Here is a 23,809-nt window from a genome sequence, read left to right on the forward strand (position 1 = left end):
TAGAGGAAGAAAACAAGTTTTATTCTGCGTAAGTCCACCAGCACAAAGACTACAGGAGATAGAAAGTGCATTAATAAAAGCTAGTCTTTACCAAAAAGAAAATATATTATCGATTCAAAATATCTTCCACCTGAATGATCTAATAACTTACTCTGGGCACCTACTGATTAAAAGAAGTATCAAGAGAATGGCTGCTTCATAAGGAAATCTAACTTCCCAGTCAAAGTCCGAGAGTTTAGTAGAGATCACTGAGTCCAGCAGTCTTCCTTGCTTTCTGCATTAATGCCCTCAGCTGGAACTGCTTGCGAGACAGAAGCCGTACATGCTGCAAAAAGAACAAGAACAGGTGGCTATTGGGAAAGTTTTGATATAATCTTAATTATATTACAATACGCGTTTTCAAAGCACAACACATTCCATGACCCAAACAGGATGTTATTTTTTTGGAAACACTAAATACATTAGTATACTAAATGACATTCTCTTGGCTCGAGATTACTTGTAGATAGCTACCAAATGCAATCACTATAGTGTATTTTTTGTTATTTTAATTATTAACTCTACCACTTTTCTATTTGATAAGAATATGTGCAATGTACTTCAATGCGAAATCAGACCGATGCCCTTCCCATGGGGCAGAGAACAGGTCTTTTAACAGTGAAGAAACAGAACTAGCAAGCTACGCAAGAAGGAAATACTACGTCTCTATGTAGTGCACTGTACACTGGATGTTTAAAAGCAAAGCTGAAGTGGTAACTCGGGGGGATCCTCAGCTGTTAGAAAAAGGTAGGACTGGTAACTCTCGTTACCCAGTAGCCCCAGTACAGACTATTAACACTTCTGCACTGCACACTAATCTTTCCAGATCCAATGGCAACATTAATTACTCTGACATACACATTTTGTGTAGTTTTACTTCATGTTAAGAAGTATTCTTAATCCTTCAAAAGCAACAACTGGTTTTATTTCAAATGCCACCATCATGCACAAAAGTTCAAAATAAAGGAATGTTATTAAATCAGATGTTATGAAAACTTTCAGCATTAAGGACAGCAACCAAAGGGAACAAATTGTCCAGGTTTGGTTTGGTGTGGTTTTTTCACTACGATTCTAACACTCCACTGGCTGCCTCAGCAGAGGTATCCACAGACTGCAAGTGAAAAGCAGCCTGAACACTCCAAGAACCCTTAAAGTTGGTTTCTCTAGAACTGGGAATGCAAGCCCAACGGAAAGCTTATGTCAACACATTCTTAACTAGAATACTTTTAAAAATTGGTCATTTATCTTAATTCTGAAATTCCTCTTTTAAAACTTATGTTTTGACACAGAAGTATTCATGTTCTTGCAAGATCCTCCTCTGTGCAGGAATCACTAACGTTAACAAGCTGAACAAAAAATTTTAAAGTATTTAAACACATTTAAAATGCACATCTTGAAAACATCCCAAGAAACCTACCTTTAAAAAAACATCTAGATCTATCACTCCACGTCTCAATGCTTCCCCAAGATAGAAGATGGTGTCTTCAATTGCATTTTCCTCTGCATATAAGTTCAGGATCTGCTTGTAAAGTGGTGCTGTAGGAATAATAACTTCATCTATGTCATTATTTTCTGACTGACTTTCCATTTTCTCTAAGGCAGAACTGAGCTCATCATCCTTCTTCTTGAGAAGTTCAATGTTCTTGTCAACTTCAGCCTAAAAACAATTGCATGTTTATTTCTTAGGTCTTGAGAACTGAATTTCTTCTTGTGATACAACTGTCAAGATGAAAGATTTTTAGACACGCCAGTTGATTCTTTACTTCTCTACTCATCTCTATGATGATTTTTCCAAAAGAAAGAGCTACCAAACTATAGATATTGGATTCTTTCATTTTAAAGAAAATAAAGGCTATTTTAGATAATGTCAATTCATTACTAATTTATAACTACAGAGAAGGCATGCATGCTAACAGTCTTTAAGTATTTTGAAGATGCCACATAAGGAAAAATAACCATTTAAAATAGCTAAAGATAATGCAAGCAAAGTAAAAAAAAATTTCTTTAGAAATGTGTCTTTTGGAGTAAGTTGCTATACAAGTTTGCTGAGCATGGATCAAACAAACAATTAACTGCATTGACAGGAAACAAAATACGCTGGCTTCACCCACTAATGGTAACTCTAATTTCACTGCATCTGTATGAGGTGAACCTCCTTTTGTTACTTTTGAATTTGCCTCCTGATATTTTTGATGTCCCACAGCTAATGCACTGGAAGAGACTGTACACCACTGTGTTCTTCTTCGTATCACTCAACGCCATATAGACTATTACCACATTCCACACTCTGTCCCCAGTGTCTTTTTCCCAGACTGAAGTCCTAGCTTACTTAGTCATGTTTTATATGGAAGCTGTCTAGATATGCTGGATCATCAAATTGCATCAAGTATCTGCAGTTCTATTATGCCCTTTCTTTCAAAGGTAAGGCTAGAATGACACACTACATTTAAAGTGGGCATATCACAGATTTATACAGTGACATAATGGTTTCCCCTGTTCTCTAGTCCTGGTAAATAATTTCTAATTATTTTTTTAAACCACACCTGAGCACTGAGCTGGTTTCAGAAACTGCTCATCAATCCCAAAATCTTACTCCCAAGCAGTAACACAAGGAGTAGATGAACTAAGCAGAAGATGTCAGGCCTTAACGAAAAACTGCAGGGATTTCTGAGCATACTGAGTAGGAGAGACTCTTGTCTGGGAAAAGTCTGCAGGTTATACAAGGAGACTGTGACTAAAATCTGTGTGCCTGCCGTAGGACACTGAAATGTTTTCCAGCTGTTTCACATTAATACCCAGAAATTGAGACACAATTATGAAATAATCTCACACCACTGACATCTTTCGCAGGAAGGATGGGGCAAAATAATACTGTTCCTCTATACTGAACGATGACATTCCTAAGATATGTGCAGGACAATCCATCTTACAGTCACTGCTATTTCTGACTTGCTTCAGTCTGAACACATGCTCCTCAACTGGGAAAGAGAATATATATTCAAAAGGCAACACACTGGAAGCTTTTTCTATCATGCTCAATAATGAATTAATGACATGCTTCTGTTCACTACTAGGAATAGTCAGATACAGAGCAGTGTTTCGTCCCAGCTTACCACTTCTTGATCCAGGCGAGTTACCATCTCTTCCAGTTTCTGGTGTCCTTTCTTCAGGTCCTCTTCTGTCCGTTTCAAGGCATTGAGTTCAGCCTGTGCACGATCCATTTCTTCTTTCATTCGCCATCTCAGTTTATCACTAACTGCTGAAATAAGGGAAGCTCGAATGGTATCCTCACTGATAGTTCCATCTCTGCTGGGTCCTGCACAAGAAAATTCACAAGTGTATCATTAACTCCATTCTGCACTGGCTTCAGTATAAAGCCAGTTTGAAAAAACAAGTGGCTAGCCAGCTCTATGTACTTTAGCAATGTAAGACAGTAAACTGTTTTCCATAATAATTTTCAGAAACAATGGGACCACAGTGAGATAAACCACACTAAGATGTGCACAAGTAAATTTAAGAATATGCATCCATTCATTCACTTTACTATTCCCATATCCACAATCTTCCTTTTATCTAAAAATGGGCTGGCCATTTCCCCAAAAGTCTATGAATGTTATTAGTCTGAGTCCTTTTAAAGAAGAATAAATTTCTGGTAAACTCTATAGGATTTAATGAATATATGTATTTAACCACAATTTATGTATAACAGTTGGCTTGAGCCAGTGAATTTTTCTGTAGGTACTCTATCTTGAGGCTTGCCAATCACTGAGTTTTTCTTTAAGATTAATAAAAATAGATGCCCACTAAGCTAACCAAAATAATTTCAATGAAAAAGCTCTTAACTGCTTCCCTTTATATTTATGAAGATCTAATAGCAGAGTCTGTTTAAGTGACAGATTACTGGACAGTATCAAGTGATTGAAAAGCTACAATATGAACTAGTCTTTCCAACTGGTTTCACAATTATTATCATTCAGCCATCCTAGGGCATGTATAGGAGAGAAGTAAAACAATCAGCATCAATACAGAACATTTGTTATGGAGGTAATTTTACTTTAACAAGCAACATTTATTAAAAGATTGTAAGACAGAAAGAGAGAAATCTTACCAATCATATTAGCATATGGTTTCTAGATATAGTCTAGCAGACTTAAAATCAGATGGCAGTCTTTTAGGTACATGTTCAGTGTTATACTTTTTTTTTAAACTTCTGCAGGATGTTATTGTAATTGGAACAGGATGTGAGGAGCATAGTTTATAAAATTAGGTAATGGCACCCATGAAGAACACTTAAAAATTCTCTCTGAATAAAATAGTTCTTTAATATTAGTAGAATAAAGAGTGTTAGTCAAGCATACAGGAATTCTGTAGAATTAGTTACACAATTTGATCCTAACAAAGTAAGCATAGCTATTTTACGTAAGACAAAGATAATGACACAATTTGATTGCAGATACACTAATTTGCCAGTTTCACTTGGTCCACTGTGCCCAGAAACTCAGGCTAGTGAGTTTAGCACTAGTAAACCTAGTACTACTAACCTGCTAGTAGCTACTAGCCAATATTGTTCTAGTATTATATAACTAGCTTCTACAAATGATCAGTGTTACAGTTAAACAGCAACATAGGTTGCTACGTAACTGAGTTACAACAACAACCACCTTTTTTGGTTGTTTTGATTGCTAGATACAACTTGCAATTCCAATTTATTAAACACATTTAAATGCAGCAATATTAGAAAACAATAGAAGAAAATAAATCCTCTAATATATTTCATTAGCCCCTCTCCCTCTGAAGCACTAGAGGCTTTTACATTTAAACCTGATTATTACTATTGCTTTTACAAATCAGTCTTTCAATAGGATTACCTAATCTCAAGAGTCTATCACGAACACCTTTTCAATTAGAAAGGTAAATCCTTTCTGTCTGTCACAGGAAGTGCTGTGTATCTGCAGACCAGGAAACCTGGATGGCTTTAGAGAATGTAAAGTGGCTATTGGTTGCAAAATTGTATCTGTATTTATCAGGTTGTATTTATCAACCATTCTTTTATGGGAAAAACTGGAGTGTCACAGTTTTCCCATGCTTATGCCTCACACCTCTTAGATCTGTGAAATTTCACCTGAATTGTAACAACTATTAATAAAGCAAGAATTATAGCAAGTTTTGGGCCTAAACTTTCCAACTTTTATGGATGAAGTGTAGAGTGATTTGAAGTTCTGTAACTGGAAAGAAAATTTGCAAAAAGAAATTCTACCAGTGTCCTTTCATCCAGAGACATAGTTCTCAAAACCCTTAAGTTGCTATGGCATTACATACACCATACTTCCCAGTACCCTAGATCTCAAAAAAATTAAAGTGAAAAAGCATTCATCAAGGTTCCTGTGAATCTTACATAGCTAAAGACAAAACCATTAGAATATCTTCTGTTTTTCCTGCCCAAACGCTAAGAGAAGTGTCTCAAGTCAGCAGAAATCCAGTCCACTTCTTCACTGTTCTTAACAATCACAGGCCCTCATAAGAAGCAAATGCAGACAAGTCAAACAATTTTGCCATGTAAACACTGCAGTTCAAAGACTGGTATTTGTAGACTAAATTACACTGAGATAAACAGTGATAAACATATTTTTGCTATGCTAGTTATTAATAGTACTCAATAACTAAACTACTATTAGCTAGAAATAAGATTACAATAATTTTACCACAGTTACTCAGGAAAAGGGTAGGCTGTCTAGTGAAATTTCAGCACTAAAGTGTTCTTGGGGTAGGTTGGGTATCTTCCTGATAATCAGCAACAATCCAGAACAGGTTTTAAAACCTAAACTCTGCCTTAAGAAACAAGCATCTGAATGGAAAATTATTTTTTTGTTGGGGTAGCCTCATAACCTAAAAAACAAAACAAAAAAAACCCACAACAAAACACACTATTTGGAGCGTCTGTTGGTATTTTTATACTAACAAATGCAAACTGTTGCTGACAGGACTGCACACCTCAGAATCTTTAAAACATCCAGAAGATTTTTTTTGATTTCTTGCTGCTAACAGAACAAGACTGCATAAATTCGTATCTCTTTCCTATGCCTTTTATTTCTGCCCACAAAACCTGCACCAAGCCAGATACATGGCAAAATAAAACTATGCAGATGACAGGAAAGGAACTATGGGAAGATGCACATCATGCTTACTAAACCACCAAATTCTTCCAAAATTAAGAAAATATCAGATTTTGGTAATTACTAATGTAAGCACTTTACATACAAACTGCACCAAAACATACATAATTTTAAATAAATGAGCTAACTACTATTGCAAAAGAGAGACTAAATTATTAATCAACTGGTGCAAAGAGTCTTATGAAAATATAAACATCCCAACATTTTATCTGAGTTACAGTTCTGGCTTAAGCAATTTGCCCTGTTTCCAGTCAACAAGGTAATTCTTAGTATTTGGTTAACTGTCTATTAGAATCAGCAACAGAAGCTGTCAAATGGCACCATACACACAAAGCCAGGAATTCATCATTGCTGCTTCTTACGAAAAGGAGAAAAGAACAGTACTTTCTACAGTGAGAAGTAAAACAAATCCAGTAAAACTATCTGGGACAAAGAATTTATTCACTTTTTAGGACTTGCTGTTTAAGGCAGAAAATTGTAAACATACATGTTCCAAATCAACACAAAAAGGTCTTGATTTCACTTCAAGAACAGCATTAGCATGATTTCAGTTACTGTTTACTTTATATAATGAATTATTCTTGAGCACAGTGTCAGAACCAGCTATCAGTTCTACTTTTTCTTTTGTCTGATATCCTTCACTCTGGGAGATTTTCTACAAGGCTCCCTTTAACAGTAAAGTAAGACACAGGAAAAAAAATACAATCACAAGACACCTAAGACAATAAAAGTCCACACAGAAATGCCAACAAATAGGAAAGTGGTCTTTGAACATATGAAGGATCGTTTTAATACAGCTCAATTAGTTTTTACGTATCTTCTTAAAGAGCATGAACCCTTTGTATTTTCTGTCACTTCCATAATTAGCCCAGCTTGGGGGAAACTTTATGGCACGCAGCCACTAAATCCACAGGGCACTGAAACCTCTAACCTTTACCAGGCAGAGTCTGGTTTCAGAAATGACCTTACAGAATCATCAGACCAGTAACTGCATGGTTACTAGGTAATTAATGGCAGATGATTGAACAGAAAGAAAAAGCCTGATTGACTATTTGAGAAAACAGTTATTAGTGAAAACTTAAGCTACTCTGAGTTAGTATTTTCATCCAATTCAAACTACGCTCACCATAGGAAACACCCCACCACCATGCATACAAAACTCTGAAGTTACAGCACCTGATATGCTCCCAAATAAACTATCAAAATAAACCAGCCAAACAACATGTAGAGGAAATAAACATTTTCAGTTGAAAGAAAAACCATTACTGCACCGTAAAAAAACCAAACAGTATTGTAAGTAGTGAATGATTAGAGACATGTTTGCATTTCATTTGGCACAAGATAAACCATGTATAACAGGTGTATGACTTTTACCTAGCTGCATCAAATTAATCAGTTAAATTGCCACTACAAAATCTGGCATTACAACATGGGACCAGATGATCTCACTCGGGACTTGAAAAGACTTCTATAATACTTGGCAGATATTCCACCACTGTTCATCTTCACTGGGCATGAAAATGAGGGAAAGAAGTGAAATAAGACCATATCTGTATTTTAAATTAACTCTCTACTACATAAAAGCAAAACTGCATCTGAGAAAGATGCTGCAGAAAGCCAATGTTCCCTAGAATGGTTCTTACCACCTCCCTACAAGAGAGCCAGTAGAGACCATTAATTCTCAAACACCCAACTACAGCCTCCCAACTGTATACTGTTTGAGTACTGTGCTGAAGTGGGACAGCAGCTTTCCTGCAGTGGGCATGACAGACACGTGTCACCTCAGAGTGGAGATGGCCACTGAAACAGCCGATGGCCTTCAGGGAAGACTCTTCTAATTCAGAAGGCTGAACAAACTTTGACACAAAGGATGCGATCAGGCACAAGTATGCAACATACAACTTACTGTTGTTTCCAAATTCTGTAACAGAACAACTCTCAGATATTTTAAGAGTAAAGCAGAAACATCTATCTTCCCTTGCCAAGCTGTGAACTTGCTTTGCCCCCATGTGTGTGAACGAAAATTTCAAAGTACACAGAGTTATGGAGAAAAATGCGTGTATAAATAACTGGGAGTTTACAAATTAAATGAAGAACCTATGGACGCACTTTTAAATTATGGTGCAAGACACTACAAACAACTGATACTCGAACAAGGTGACAAAAGAGTCTACGTCCTTTACCATATATCTGCTCCTAAAGGACTATCATCCAGTTGTGAAGTTACTGCACCAACTTCCTACTTAACTAGAAGACCTTTATTACTCGTTCCCAATCTGTTACACAAACACTAGAAGTGAGGTGCTGGGTGAAAACCAAGCTTAGTTATTTTGCTAGCAAAGGGCAAGGGAGCAGCAGACTGGGAAAAGATCCATGTTAATACCCTAGATCCTGCTGCTGAAGAAAGAAGGAAGTCACAAGTAGGGACCATTAAGAAGCAACAGTTTAGAGGCTGGAGAAGAAATTTAGTAAAAATGAAACTCATTCCAACACATTGGAAAACTCTGCTTCAGATAGCTATGACTTGGAATAAAAAAACCACACATAAGGTCTAAATAAAGCAAGTCCAGTAGATGATTAAGTAAGGACAAAACCATTTTTATAAACCACTGCAGTGGGTTTGTGTGGCAAGGTTTTGGAAGCCAGTAGGCTACAGGGGTGGCTTCTGTGAGAAGATGCCAGAAAGCTGCCCCCATGTCCGATGGAGCCAGTGCCAGCCAGCTCCAAGATGGACCCACTGCTGGCCAAGGCCAAGTCCATCAGCAATGGTGGTAGCGCCTCTAAGAGAACATCTTTAAGAAGGTGGGGGAAAAAAAAATATCTGTGCAACAACTGCAGCAGGAGAGAGGAGTGAGAATATGTGAGAGCAACAGCCCTGCAGAGACCCAGGCCCGTGCAGGAGGGCAGGAGGAGCTCCAGGCACCCGAGCAGAGATTCCCCAGCAGCCCACGCTGAAGACCACGGTGAGGCAGGCTGTCCCACCAGCACAGGGAGGTTCACAGTGGAGCAGATCTCCACCTGCAGCCCGTGGAGGACCCCACACCGGAGCAGGTGGGTACCCAAAGGAGGCTGTGACCCATGGGCAGCCCACACTGGAGCAGATTTGCTGGCAGGGCTTGTGACCCCACAGGGGACCCACGCTGGAGCAGTCCGTTCCTGAAGGACTGCATCCCATGGGAGAGACCCACAATGGAGCAGTTCACGAAGAACTGCAGCCTGTGGGAAGGACTCACATTGGAGAAGCTCATGCAGAATTATCTCCCACGGGAGGGACCCCACACTGGAGCAGTGAAAGAGTGTGAGGAGGAATGAGCAACAGAGATAACGTGATAAACTGACTGTAACCCCCGTTCCCCATTCCCCTGCACCACTTTGTGGAAGCAGGGAGAGAAATGAGGAGTGAAGTTGAGTCTGGGAAGAACTGAGGGGTGGGGAGAGGGTGTTTTTAAGTTTTGATTTTTAGTTCTCATTATCCTACTCTGATTTGAATGGTAATAAATTAAACTAATTTCCCCAAGTCAAGCCTGTTTTCCCCGTGATGGTAATTGCTGAGTGATCTCCTGGTTCCTATCTCTGCCCACAAGCCTTTTTTGTTTTATTTTGTCTCCCCTGTCCAGCTGAGGAGGTGAGTGACAGAGCAGCTTTAGTGGGCACACTGTGTTCACAAACCACTGCAACCATGACCACAAACAGAGCAACACAGACAATCACAAATCACCTACAGTTAAAGAGTGAGAAAAAAACCCCAACTTAAGGTAGTTACAGTCTTCAAAACATTCATAGAACACACACAATGCATTGCACAAAACCATGAATATATCAAGTTCCCAACGGAATAAAATACAAGGTAAAGGACATAAAACGTATTTTATTCTTCCCTCGAATAACTTTTACATTGAAAAGCAATACTTTGGAAGGTCAGATTAATAACAGTACGTTCCTTTTTCCATTTTCTTTATGTATCAGTCATAGAGGGAAGCTTCACTTCAGAGAAATTCTTTCAAAGCTACTCACCAACAGTAGTCACGGGAGGCTGAGAAGTGTAGTACTGAACACTAGTGGTTGCTGGAAATGGAACACCACCCGGGTAAGAATAGTTTGGGTAGCTGCTTCGACAAAGAAAGATATGCTAATGTTATGTAACTATGTGTAAAATATCATCTGTGTATATTATCTTTATGTCACAGTGTTCAACATCTGTTTACGTAATAAAATGTTCTAATTGCAGGCCAAGTCATACTTTTTCTCTTTTCCTGTTCACATTAACATCCTTCACAATTTATATTTCTGGTATGATTTAAGAAGGTATCACTTTATCTGAAACCTTATCTAGTTATTGCCTGGTCAAACATTTGGATAATTCTAAATTCTCTTTAATCTCTTAATCTTGCCATGCCATTTCTAACTTGCCATACAAAACCCCAAAAGTATCCAAAATAAATTATTCCAGCTACAAACTCACAAACAGCAATTTCAATTTAATGATTTTTAATATGATAATAGTTATCAAGATGACTTCTGAACTGCTTTATGTAAACATAAAAATGTGCAAAATACGGTTGCAAGATGAAACTCCTACAGAAATTCCCAGCCTTGCTTTGAAGGAGGAAGGAGAGCAAAACTATTCATTTGTTCACCAAAACAATCGCGCGATGACATACACCATGACAATCTACAATACTTTCCTATAATATGTTTATTATCAACTGAAACAAGGACTCAAATTAGTCAGCACTAGACTGACAAATACCTGCATACAGGAGAATATTAACCATGGCTACAAGTAAACAAAATGGTCCAAGAACATATGTAAAATATAAAAAAACATATTCCGTGCCTCTCCAAATAACTACAAATTCAGTAGTTTTAAAAACATTTCTGTTCATTCATAAATGATACTATTTCAAAAACAGTTCTTCTATTATTCATTAAGAGCACTTTAAATAAACATACTTAGGAGGAAAAAACTAGCCGTAAGAACTTAGCAAAATCCCCATTTTTCACTTCTTAAAACATACTAGCCCACATTCTTAATGCTTACAGGGTTTTAAGTTTATATTATAGCAACTCCTCACATGCTCCGAACACAAAACCAGGACATCAGGATATTAATAATAAAAATAATTAATTATGATGGATTATCATGATAGATTATAATAGCAGCGATCAGCATCTTACTATTTGCTAAGAAAGAACTGCAAGTTTTCTGGAAAAGCTTTATTCCAAACTATTATTTATCATACTTAAAGAAGAAGTCTTGGTTTATATTAATTGAAAAGCTTTTAAAATAATTTCGTGCCCTTGAAATTCTCTTAAGAGTGCTCTGAATTAAGTCTGCATTTATATTGGAGTCAAGGTTTGTATTAATCCGACAATTGCGTTTTGGTCAATGCCTTGAGTTGCCAATTTGCCAAACAATACTAACAACGCTGATAAACAAAACAGCTTGTAGGCATACATTTCTTTCTGTATCATGTAAACATATCAAACTTATGAAAACTAATCCAATATATGAATGAAGCAAGACAGCACCTGGGAGTTAGGTAATAATTTTCAAAATACATATCTCACTCAAGTATATTGTATTTGAAGCAAGCCACAATGAAAGCTAAACCTCTCTCAAACTTCCTTTTGGCTACTGACAAGAATTCAGTCCTCACTTTTCAAAAAAGAACTGCTAACACAATTATACAACAAATATACCATAAGATAATACAACTGAGACTAGATACTATTTAGTGAAAACTGTCAGGTAAATGATGATAGTTTAAAGGGGTTCTAACCTTGGGTTTGGAGTGCTTCCTGCTGGAAAGGTAGATATTCCACCTGGAATGCCCGGCACATAGGAAGCTAAATAAAATAATGATGTTGTATATTTTTTACTTTTCAATAGCTTTATATATATATAAAAAAAAAGATTACATATACATTAAGCTGTAGTAAGATGCTTCTCAAAATTATTATCAAACAATGAATACAGTATAACATAACAAAACAATAAGAGTAAGAGAAGTCATTCCTTGGCCAAAACCCCGCAGAAATGCATACCCTGCAACCCCTCACTTCCCCGTCCACATCATCACATCTCACAACGCTCCCAGGTATGTCCCATGCTGCTCTGGTGCAGCTTGGCAAGAGGAATGCATACAGATATTTGTTGTGAGCTATCCCTGTGCCAACTGATCAAGGCAGCTGCTACCCCTCAAAACATGTAAGGACTAAACTGCAGCAGACCTTCCTTCCATGTATTGACCAATTAGGATTTCCTTTCTGTATCCAAAGGCAAACAAAATGCAGGCAAATTTTGCATTTCTGAAGACTGCACCTCTACCTATCAACTGTGGTTAAAATATTTTCAAGAGTGTTTTATTTGGAGGAAGAGCATGAGAACTATAATTGAAGTCAATCACACATCCTTAGAACTAGCTAGGGCACCTTTCATTGCATTTTTTTTTCCCTTAATCATTACTTTAACCTAACCACTGCATGAATAAAAATGGTTATTGATTTAAAAATACACAAGTAGTTGTGTTTAGGGGAAGAGAGAAAAGAAAGGCATGTTATTAAAGATGACACACTTGGAGAACTGTCTTCTTAGATAGATAGATAAACAATCTGAAGAAAGAAAATAACCTTTGCAACGTAACCATTGTTCTCCACTCACTAAATAACAAGTGTATCATTTAAGTACCTTCAGAGTAGACTTCACAGTTGATTAGCTGTTTAACAATCCAACCATGTTCTTATCCAGTAATTTCTGCTACTTAGAAGTTACACTTCAAAAAATTATTATCAACACATACAAATGCCTAAGTCTTTAACAGCCTTAGCAACGTATCTCTATATTTATTTTGCATGTTTACTCCCCATTTCTAGTAATTTTAGGATTACAAATAGATTTTTTTAAAAAAAAGCTGAGCTATTTTCATCTTTGAATGCTTTTAAACAATTCTATTTTTTAAAAAAAGGGCTTAATTTCTTTCTTAAACAGTTTATCTAGCACTTAAACCCCCAAAACCTAAATGTCTGTAAAATAAGGAAAAAACAATTACAGTAGCAAAACTAAGTAGCTATTAACATTGTGAAAATCCTGAAACATTTCCAGTAAAATTATGTCAGCTATGCTAGCACTGAATGACTACAAGAGTAACTAAGTTTGTTTCAATTGACAGGCCTTCCTTAAAGCACAATACAGGTCACAGTCTCTAATAAAACTGTACCAGTCCTGACACCTGCTGTTCTTGGAAAATCCAAACAGCAGAATCACCTAGTGCTCTTACAGGTAGGGTAGCACTTGACAAGCTAAGAAGTCCCAAACACTTTTATCCAACTATCCCTAGTGGTCCCATTTATGTTTGCCATGCCTTCTCTCGCATGTTAAGAACTTAAGACCTTGTCAAAAAATGGTTTCCACTGGAAATTGTAGTTAACTTGTACTTCAGCTTTTCAGATGGAACCCTATGATCTGACAAAAGTCACATTTCAACAGAAAACAGACACAGCCTTAAAAATACAGCAAAAATATATAACCACAAATACAGATACTCTATCGTTAAATGAATGTGGAACTGTTATAATATCATTAAACTATCTGCACCTAATCTTCTCCTCCTCCCCTCCCGCCCCAGTCTTTGCCTTGAGCAGGTCTACTCTACCGGGGTTTTTTCCCACCCAATGCAGAATTTCTAGGGTTTTCTGTTTCCTACTTCCCTTTTTACCTCACACACCTATCCCCAGTCTTTAAAATAAGATGCCTCCAAGCCTCCAGAACAGGGGTCCTCAAACTGCAGCCCATGGGTCGGATACGGCCCCCCAGGGTCCTCAATCTGGCCCCCGGTATTTACAAACACACACACACCCCGCCGGGGGTTGCGGGGGGAAACCAAGCAGCCGCGGATGACTCCCTGCCCCTTCATCCGCGCTGGCCCCCTGTTAAAAAAGTTTGAGGACCCCTGCTCCAGAAGTTTAAATAAACAAAAGATTTTAAGTGTCTTGAGAATTTTTGCAAGAAAATAAGAATGGATACCAAGTCAGAGTACCAAATCAACAGAGGAGAATGAAAAACCACAAGGCAGTTTGTTGAGTTTTTTTATATTCAGCTAGTAATTATTAAAAAATTTAAAAGTCCAAAACAAACAGGAGCATGGACATAGGAAACAGAAGCAGTTATGCTTTTATTTATGGAATCAATGGTTGCAGGAAACTTAACAGATGGACTTGTATTATCAGAATTAAAAAAATTAAGATACAGTTATCTGAATAATCTCTTTCTAATAATACCTCTGAATGCTGACAGGTTACTTGTTGTTTCAAGGGGCTTGGAGGCATGTTTGTGCATGTTTTGTTGTGTGGTTTTTTTTAAAATACAAAATTAATTATTCTCTTCCTTCTAAAAGCTGGAAAACGACATGCATTCTTCCAACATATTTCAAAAAGGTCAAGTACAGTACAAGTGAATTCATTAGCCAGCAATACAGAAATTCATTCTAAAAGGGAATACATAATTTGTTGACAAACTATGCAAAGCAACATTCACTTCAGAATATTAACGTGTTTGTAGAAATTAGTAGTCATGATTACTCACCAGTTGGTGGGCCTGTTGCCTGGTATGGTGGGTAGCTTGATGAAGCAGTAGGTCGAGAAAAGACTGGAGGTTCCTCACCAAACACAACAATCATGACCTGAATCAGTTCTAGCAAGTCTGACTGGGGCTGTGAGGGTAAGCAAATCACAAACAGCTGATTTTTCTAACAGACAGTTTAACTGACTATATTAACAAAATTATACCATTACATCATCTCTCAAAAGCCATCCTTTTATTTGTGGGTTTTAGACAGATGATAGATAATACACACAGAGACATGTACGTTGTGTTTGGGCAAATATAACTACCTTTCTGGATTCCTTTACAGATACCAAACCCAGCCACCAGCTGGTATTCAAAATGCTATAGCACAACACACCTGCAGTAGCATCTACACTTAGAATAAACTGTGCAATACGTGGTTCCATATCAACTGCAGGGCAATAAACAACTGAAGATGACTGTGCCATGATGGATTATAATATTTCTTAAAAAACTTAGATCCACGCTCCTACATGAAAAAAGTACAGATAAATAAGTTTTCAGACATTTCCATTTCATACAGCACATAGCTTTTGCTGAGGTTGCATCTTGTACCATTCTTCTGACCTTGTCAGCACAGTTTATCTTCTTTACAAAATCCATGTTTTGGTGACAATTCTCTAAGGCCTGCACTGCTCAATGCCTGCCTTTATTGATAAAGCAAATACATCCATATACTTGAAGCTCCAGCAACGTCTGCATAAAGAAGTCCAATTGCTCATACAAGTCCATTTCAGTCAGAGATTAATTTCAGCCCAGAGATGTTTTAACAGAATTTATAATTTCCATTCCATAAATATTCTCATCTCACAGATCTTCACATCAGTGTGCTGCCAGGGAAGGACACCTATGCTGCACTGTTTAATTAGACAAGCTATAACTAAAGATGCGATTAACCAGGCAACAGAATGCAAAATCCTGAACTTTAAGACATTACAAATAATAAGCAGTTGTTTTCATTTTTTAAAATGGTTTAACATCTCAAAGAGGACCACTCTATTTGGGCTTTTTTTTTATTTTTGTATTATTTGTTAAAAATTATAAAACTATCTGAAGGAATTCAGAACTGAGCAATTTCAAGTTCCCTGTACTTACATATTTCCACTCATGCAGGTAAGGGAGGTATATCTTTCCATTTGCATCAACATGTTTCCCCGTTTTTATTGTCATAGAGCTGGTGGGTTTAACAAAACAAATTGGGGGGTTGAAAGGGTAGGTGTCCAGCAGCCACAAGCAAATTGGGATATTATAAGTGTTACCTAGAAAAGATATTTTGAAAGATTTAAGAACTTATTCGAACATTTCAACTGTCCTCTTGTATCCAAGATTTATAAAAAACCTCCTAAATCCAGTAAATTCAACCGCACAGAATCAGAAGACAAAATCTACTAATAACATTCCACAAAGAGCTCACACTATGGCCATGAACTCAACATTTTTCAGAACAATTTAACTTTGATTTACAATTATATTTTACCACTAATACATTATCTCATTTGTTCTACAATGCAACATTACTAGACCCTAATCTGAATTATTAGTTGCAGCAATAAATGGTTTGCAACCCTCATTCAATCGAGAAGCTTGAGAAACATGCAGTACTGAAAGATAAGAGAAGTTACAGAGCTGTACAAGACTGAAGAAGCAATGCTCAACATCAAAATTTTATTCTGCAGGAAAGATAGGGAAAAATTTCTTTAAAACATTATACTTTGGACAAATAAAGGATTCCAAGAAAACAGTGATTGCTGCAGTAGTTAAGTTGAACCTGAACAAATCTAAATAGCTTTTCATGTAATTTGGGAAAACAATGGTAGTGATGATGATGATAAAAACCACATACCTCTGTAAGGCACAGGAATGGTTCCACTGAGGCTCATCAACTCCCTTGATGAACCGTCGTTAAAAACTGCAAGGGAACATACAGTATTTTCAAAACAAACTTATTTGCTACATTAATCTCTGTTCAGGTTATACCCCATCTATTTATCAGCATAGGTCTTCAGAAGTTACAGATCTATAAACTCAGCTTGAAAGGCTCTGCTCTTGCACAGATTGGATTGCATGGACTAGCAAACAATTAACTACAGTCGGGTAACTTCTGATGAATAATTTCTGCTAAATGAATACCTAATAATTGTTAAACTACATTCACTATAAATAAAAATTCAGAGACCACACAAAACATGTTGGAATCATACAAACTGCAAATCATACAAATTGCTGCAAAGATAATCTGAACTCAAACTTAACTTAAAAAGCAACTGTCATTTTAGGATTAGAAAGAATTACTTATAATTTCTCCAAACAAACAGGTCAGCAAGAATACTGAAAATTACTGGGCCACAGCCATTTATTACATAATCTGTGAAGGTAATTTAACCAAACAATAATACACTGAAGAGGAAGAAATGCATAGCACTTGATTTGCTGTCAAACCTTAGTCCTAGTTCACAAGCTGCACAGGAACCCTGACCTCAGTTTACTGAGTTGCTGTATTTAAGTTTTCCCATATTTTCGATCCAATACAGTAGGAAGATAAAAGCTTTATTACCAAAATTTTGTTTATTCAGCCGAAACTAATTTTACCTGAAAGTTTCTAGTCATACTTCAAATGTAACTTATTATGTACAATTCTTCTGGTGCTAGTGTTCTGCAACTGCAGGTAGAACATGTTGGGACTTAATCAGGGGTATATATTTCATTATTAATATAAACTTGAAAACTATCTCAACAGCAATGTAACCATCTTCTTGTTGCTCATTTCATGGCTTCAAATAGCATCAATTATCTGTACATGGTTCTGTGCTCAGCCTTAGCCAGGCAGCTTAGAATTAGGTAACACAAACGGGCTTCTTGCTACAGCTTCAAATCTGTCTGGAATTCTGGTCACTATCATTATGCAAACTTGTGTATGGCTTTCCAACCGCAGTCCTTCTACAACTGTTTTTGATTGTCCAGTCACTGCATGAGTTTTTATTTCCATGACAGCTGCTGGCTTGCAGCTATTCAAGTTAAAACTAATTTATCTTTAGCTACCCATGTCCCTTCTTAATACTTCTCAATCCAGATTTAGAATTTAGAAAGCAGGAGACCATAAAATCTCTGATGACACACTAGTAGTATAAATTAGCTCACAGAGGAAACCCACAGGTGACAGTTAAAATAAACTGATTAGAAGGAGGATGACCTCAGCAGCTATGCTGGCTCACTGTATCTTGTGAAACCATGCCCTCAGCCTCTGGAGCTGACTCCAGACACCACCTTCATTCAATGCACCCAAATTTACTCAGAGCCTTTAAAATAGCTAACAAACAGTGATTGTCATCATTAATTTACATTGCAAAACCCTACATACCAATCCTCTATACAGATGACTGTTTTCTTCATACTATTAAGAACTGCCACAATGACATGTAATGAAGTATTTGTTCATTGATTTACAGTTCTTTCTAAACAGAACTCTAAAAGTATCTTCACATGACAGCAAAGTCAAATTTGTAAAATACCAACAATCTCAGAACAACAACTGATATGACATCACTGAGCAACTGACTAAAAGTTAAGCTGTGAAAAATGCAATGCTTCTTGGCATGTTAGACAGACTCAGTAATATAGAAAGGTTATTTTAGAAAATAACTGTGTTTCTAAGGAAGTATTGATGTCAAAGATCAAGAAGAGAAACTCAAATTATGTTTTCTAATTTTAATCTCCTTTTTCCCCACAAAAACTACCCAATATATCTAAACAAATCAATAAGAAAAATTTTCTCACGCACACACTAACCATATGAATCCATGACAGGTTTGAGGTCCTTGTACTGAGTAATAACACTGGTTGTCTCCTGTACAGTTAGGTCTCTATATTTATACTGGAAAACAAAAGAGAAAGAATGACTTTAGAAACTAAATTTTCATTACAATTTAATTTTCTTTTGTTTTATCCAATGGATTGCATTTATGAGTTTCCATCGCTATACGGACATTCTTCTCCACTCTTACTTTAGAATTATTTATTTCTCCATATTACTTAACCGAACACTGCCTATATAACTTACCAAATGTTAACAGGGTGTTAAGATGCTTTTAATCTTAAACAAAGGGTCCATACATCAAGTGATTTGGGGAAAGCTATTGCATTTTCATTCATGTTCCACCACTACCAAAAGTATCTGAGAGATATATGTGGATCTTAAAAACAACTCCCATCTCTGTACAAATACAGTGATGTTTTGAACATTTCTGACACACAGCTATCTAGGATCTGAACTTCACAGATACCTTTCACAGCGCTTTTCAAAGCATAACAGTATTTGTCATTTATTTTATCAGCTAGAAAGCAGACATTTCAAGGCATGATATTATCAGTAATAATACCGGTTTCACCCCCTTCCTTTTATCAGGAGGCAGGGAGAAACTCACAGCACAGAAGATCTGTAAACCACAGATACACTACTACAGAATTTAAGTCTCAGAACCACAATCCACAGACAACAAAGGAGATGCTTCTGGGCAACAGAGAGCTGGTTCACCACTTGGCATAGCTCTTTAACCTTGTGGCCATTCCTCCTGGTAACTACTATTAAAAAGAAAAGTTAACGATGTAGCCTCTTGGCAATAATATATTAATTGTAATTTTTTTTTTTAGTTACAATCTTCAGATGTCTTCAGGAACATAAACAGACAGCATCCTTTCATTCAACCATGGCAGGAAGCCAAAGGACCCAACACAATGAAATGTCTGATACCCAAAGCATGCAGGTGCTAGCAACATGTGAAAAAAATTAATTCAGACATTATCTAAGAGCAAAGTGTGGTGCCAAGCTAAGGTCACCTTTGCTCTGACAAACACTCATGAGTCGTGAAGCTTAGAAACTAACTCTGCTTCCTGTTATCTACAGAGACTGACAAGGATGTTACTCCTGGGCATGATAATTCTTATTTAATGAGCAGAGATGAACATACCATGTCATTTCCTTTAATACTACCTTAGTCTGCAAAAAGCACCTGTGCTTTGTGGGATGCTGTAACTTACTTTCCTGAAATGACCAAAGGCAAAACAGCCATAAGGTCAGCCTGTGGGAAATCAAGCAACCCCTCCCATAGGGACGCTTGGCACCAGCACAGAAGTCAATCAGACAGAGGGTCAGGGGGTCAGGACAGCCCCTGGGTGCTATTTGGACAGGAAGGCTCCAGCAAAGAACACAGCCTCCTCTGGCAAGTGGGTGCAGTATCAGAAGCACACAGGAGGAGCTTGACAGAGGAGACACAACTTGCTAGCAACTGAGTACATTCCTCCCTCCTTCCCTAATGCCTAGCACAGTCGAGAAATAGGTTAACAGGCATTGCTAGTACATGGAGACAGCAGTCTGTGAAATTTCAGGTAGGCCAGACAGAGACTGGCAGTACATACCCACATCACTGCACATGTTACTACAGTATGAATGAATGCATGTCACCAGACAAAGAGGCGGTCTTTTTAGAGGAACGTGCCTTACGATGCGGGATATAGGCTCAAGAAGACTGCATAATCACTATTAAAAAAAGAATTGGCTTCCACTAACAGAAGCTCCCAACAAGCACAAGGGTTCAGAGTCAGGATTTAACTCCACTTTTGGCCTAACTTTAGTCAAGGAACAGATAAAACGGCACCTGCCTACTCAGCAGGTGTACCGGGAATCTGGTACACAGTAGGTGATAGGGTTGATAACACCGAGGTCTGCTTACCTGGGGTGATTTTAGAAATTAGGCCAAACACCTGAAAATTAAAAAATATTTTCATATGTCTCTTAAAACTAAGACTATTGTTTTTCCAATACTCAAGTTTTTACACTGAGTAATGAATAATTACTTAGAGAGAAGCTTGTAAAATTCCAGCAGTTGCCACAAGCAAATTTAAGGGCTATGTGAGCTAGTAATTTCAATACTTAGATCCAGGTAACTATAGAAGATCAAAGTTTTGTATATTAAAAAGACATATGAAGAAGTTTTTTCCAATGAGAATGACAATTTCTATAGAATTTTTTATTACTTAAAGCACAACGTATACTCTTTAGTGCTTATTTCTCTTTTCCACTCTAAGGAGTACTAGAATATAACAAGACAATCTTTTTCTGTGTTCATACAGAAAGTAGCTGTGCATTTCCAAGAAATACCAGAATCTCTTTGAAAAATGTAAGATTCTAGTGATTTCTACAAAGGTAACTAGAACTGATTAATTTGAATTCTTCACTTCTAAACTTCATTTTTTCCCCTCCTCTGTTCTCAGATGGCAAATGCATCCTCGTTTCATGTATCAGGAAACAGATCATAGAGATGAAACTTTCCTACATAAAACCAGCAGGCAAATACCTGAAGTCAAGCGCTTATGTTCACCTAAACTAGGACTTAAGTCTTTTGTTATCTCACACACTGAACTATTCAATATGGTAAATATCACTAAACTTCCCTCTACAGAACAGAAAGCGTAACTATTTTAAAAAAATAAATTAGTGGAATAGAACTTCATTTTTCATCAGCAATTAATTACACTGCACTTTGAACTTACCTACAGAAAGTCAGATGGCAGTATAAAATGGGCAAGTGTTGGGGAAAGATGCCACAGGTCTACCTTAAATTCTGTTTCTTCTTGTAGCACATCAATTTTAATTTAGGGAAGACAGGTGTACACAAATATATAATCTCATTTACTGTCATGGAGTTAGTATTCAGCACTCATTTTCAAGCTGATAAAGATGTGCTTATGAGTCCATGCAGGTGAAAGACCCCTTAATAAGGTTTTTCCAGTTTTGATCAGATCCTCACCTGTTGTATTTAATTTTAAAATTCTGCAAATATGATGATTAAATGTCATTTAAAAAATTACACCAACAACAACAACTCCCCAGAATTATTCAGCCTGAGAGGGTTTCATTTCAAGCTGCTGGACAAAGCCCAGTTGTCACCTGAAAAGTGGCACAACTAGACATAGCTCTAGATGATTCAGTGATTAACGATTTACCTTCCAATAGATTTTTGTTTCCTTAAACAAAGGTAATAAACCCCCACCCTTATCCTAGTCAATGAAGTTGAACTCGCATTCCACCTTCATTTAACCAGCGAATGTGAACGACGCTGTTACAACCCCAACACCACACATCGCAGCTCCAACCCGCTTCGCTGCACGGCAGGTTCAGCTCGGCAAATGGCTCCTGTTCAGCTGCCACCGGCACCATCCCAACCCAGAACTAAAGCTTCACAGAACTACAAATAACGGCATCCGTCAGGCTGCGGCACCCCGCGCCCCTCCCAGGCTCCAGGCCGCCGGACACGCTCCCACCGCTGCCGGCCCGGGACAAAGCCGCAAGCTGGCGCCTGCCCGTGCGGCGAGAAGCGGGGACGGGGAGCCGGCCCCTGCCGAGGGCCCGCGCCCTGTCCCGGGCGCACACCAGGCGCCCAGGGGCCCACGCGCCGCTCCCCCCGCCCGGCCCTGGCCGAGGAGGACGGGCCGCCCGACGGGCCGCGGTAGGTGGAGGGCGGAGACGGCTCGCAGCCGCCGGGCTGGGCCGGTAGGGAGCGGAAGGGGCTCTCCGCGCCCCGGCTGCGCCGTTACCTTGGCGAGCATTTTCTTGAGCTGGCTCTCGGAGACTGCCATGGCGGCCCGCCCCTCCCGCGCCCAGCTGCCGCTCCCGGTGCCGCCGCCGCCGCCACACACCGGCCCGGCCCAGGCCGCCGCTCCCCACCCCTACATAAAAACAGGAAGCGGCGGCACGCGCCCACTTCCGGCAGCGACAGCCGCTTCCGCCCGGCGGTGACACCACTTCCGGGAGGTGAGCTGCGTGTGTCACGTGCCGCAGGACGAGGGGGGCGGGGGGGCTGCCGGGGCGCGGTGCGGGGGGCAGGGCTGTCGCCGGGGGCCCGCTCGGTCCCGGCCGCCCTCCCCTGCCCGCAGGCGTCCCTCGGAGTCGCCGCGCTGCAGCAGCGCGCTGTGGATCAAAAATACTGCAGAGACCGTCCCAGAAATCCTTTGCGGTGCCGTGTATGGTTCGGTATTTCTGGGAAATGGTGTTTCGGGAGAACGTGCAGTGCCTCTCCCCACCACACCGATCGATCTGCGACCCCGTCCGATTCCTTTTCGGGGGATACAACACAAACGCGAGGGTGGCAAGCCGAGATGAGAAGCATCACTCTAAAAAACAAGTCCCTGGAAGAGTTGCAACTTTTTATGCTTAAAATTACTAATAAACAACCCCAAATAAACAAAACACCTCAACTGTTCACGTGAGAATAAATGCTCAATAGATTAAACACCTTGAAGAGCAATGTAAAGCCCTAATTATATGCTGTAAGGGGGGGGGGGAACAAACCTCAAAGTCGAACCATTGTGGTGGTGGTTTTTTTTTTTTTAATACAGCAACAAAGTAGGTCACCTGCAGCCATTGCTAATTTTGTCCTATTAATGATCACCACAAAGAAGGAAATATGAGCACTCCACGAAAAAAAAAAATGCTGAATTTTCTATTTTTATCTTAATTCTAAGATAAACTCAGAATTCCTTGTGAGTCTGCCTCTTTGTGAGATATATCCAGAAGTCACAAAGGAACAGATCTTTTGCTCTGACAGAGACTCAGCTTTTGCTTAGAAAGCTTTATCAATATTTACCCAATCACTCCTCAAAACATAAACATGGAATGTAATCTCTAAGCTGCAGCTGCACACAGCAGATGTAGAGCCCCCATCTCCGTCTCCAATGTGACGCCAAGGTATAATCAGGATGAATATAATCTTCTACCTGTACAATGAATCAAGAGATTACAACCCTAAAACCTTCATCTTAAGAACAGCTGCTTTCTGATTTACCTAAAAACCCACACCCTGCTTTTTCATCACGTGCTAGGCCTCCTCTTGAGGGCTGCAGCTTCTGTTGCCTTCTGAACTAGCTGTATCAGGCTGAAGTAAAGCTTACTGACATCAGCTGGCTTTGGATCAAGGCC

At 38.7% G+C, this 23,809-nt stretch overlaps 2 protein-coding genes across 7 annotated transcripts in view; both read right to left on the reverse strand.

Annotated features, from left to right (window-relative positions):
- TSG101 (tumor susceptibility 101) lies at positions 1 to 22,601 on the reverse strand. Of its 2 annotated transcripts, none has more exons than XM_040609545.1 (10): positions 22,429 to 22,601; positions 18,625 to 18,709; positions 16,682 to 16,747; positions 15,934 to 16,097; positions 14,797 to 14,923; positions 11,996 to 12,062; positions 10,227 to 10,321; positions 3,153 to 3,355; positions 1,457 to 1,696; positions 1 to 325 (listed from the first exon to the last, which is right to left on the reverse strand). In XM_040609545.1, the coding sequence occupies exons 1-10, from the start codon at positions 22,468 to 22,470 to the stop codon at positions 236 to 238; spliced, it is 1,179 nt and encodes a 392-aa protein (XP_040465479.1). In that variant the 5' UTR covers positions 22,471 to 22,601; the 3' UTR covers positions 1 to 235. The 2 variants fall into 2 exon arrangements, with proteins under 2 accessions (XP_040465479.1, XP_040465480.1); XM_040609546.1 differs by having other exon boundaries at positions 10,227 to 10,318; positions 22,429 to 22,599.
- Positions 18,625 to 23,809, reverse strand: part of UEVLD (UEV and lactate/malate dehyrogenase domains) — a 24,537-nt gene continuing 19,352 nt past the window's right edge. For 4 of the 5 annotated variants that reach the window (XM_040609544.1, XM_040609543.1, XM_040609540.1 and 1 more), the window contains exon 13: positions 18,625 to 18,709. In XM_040609544.1, the coding sequence (XP_040465478.1) occupies positions 18,691 to 18,709 (19 nt within the window). In that variant the 3' untranslated portion in view covers positions 18,625 to 18,690. Of the gene's footprint in view, positions 18,710 to 23,330; positions 23,608 to 23,809 lie in introns of those variants that run through there. The other variant, XM_040609539.1, reaches the window with a different exon arrangement.

The sequence above is a fragment of the Falco naumanni genome, chromosome 10, assembly GCF_017639655.2.
Source record: "Falco naumanni isolate bFalNau1 chromosome 10, bFalNau1.pat, whole genome shotgun sequence".
Classification (NCBI taxonomy): domain Eukaryota; kingdom Metazoa; phylum Chordata; class Aves; order Falconiformes; family Falconidae; genus Falco; species Falco naumanni.

Excerpts from the sequence above, each read along its gene's own strand:
- TSG101 (XM_040609545.1), bottom strand. The coding sequence starts at position 22,470 with ATGGCAGTCTCCGAGAGCCAGCTCAAGAAAATGCTCGCCAAG. Across the intron at positions 12,063-14,796 it reads GGCAACAGGCCCACCAACTG|CTTCCTATGTGCCGGGCATT; the intron begins GTGAGTAATCAT and ends TATTTTATTTAG. Across the intron at positions 326-1,456 it reads ATCTAGATGTTTTTTTAAAG|CATGTACGGCTTCTGTCTCG; the intron begins GTAGGTTTCTTG and ends TTCTTTTTGCAG.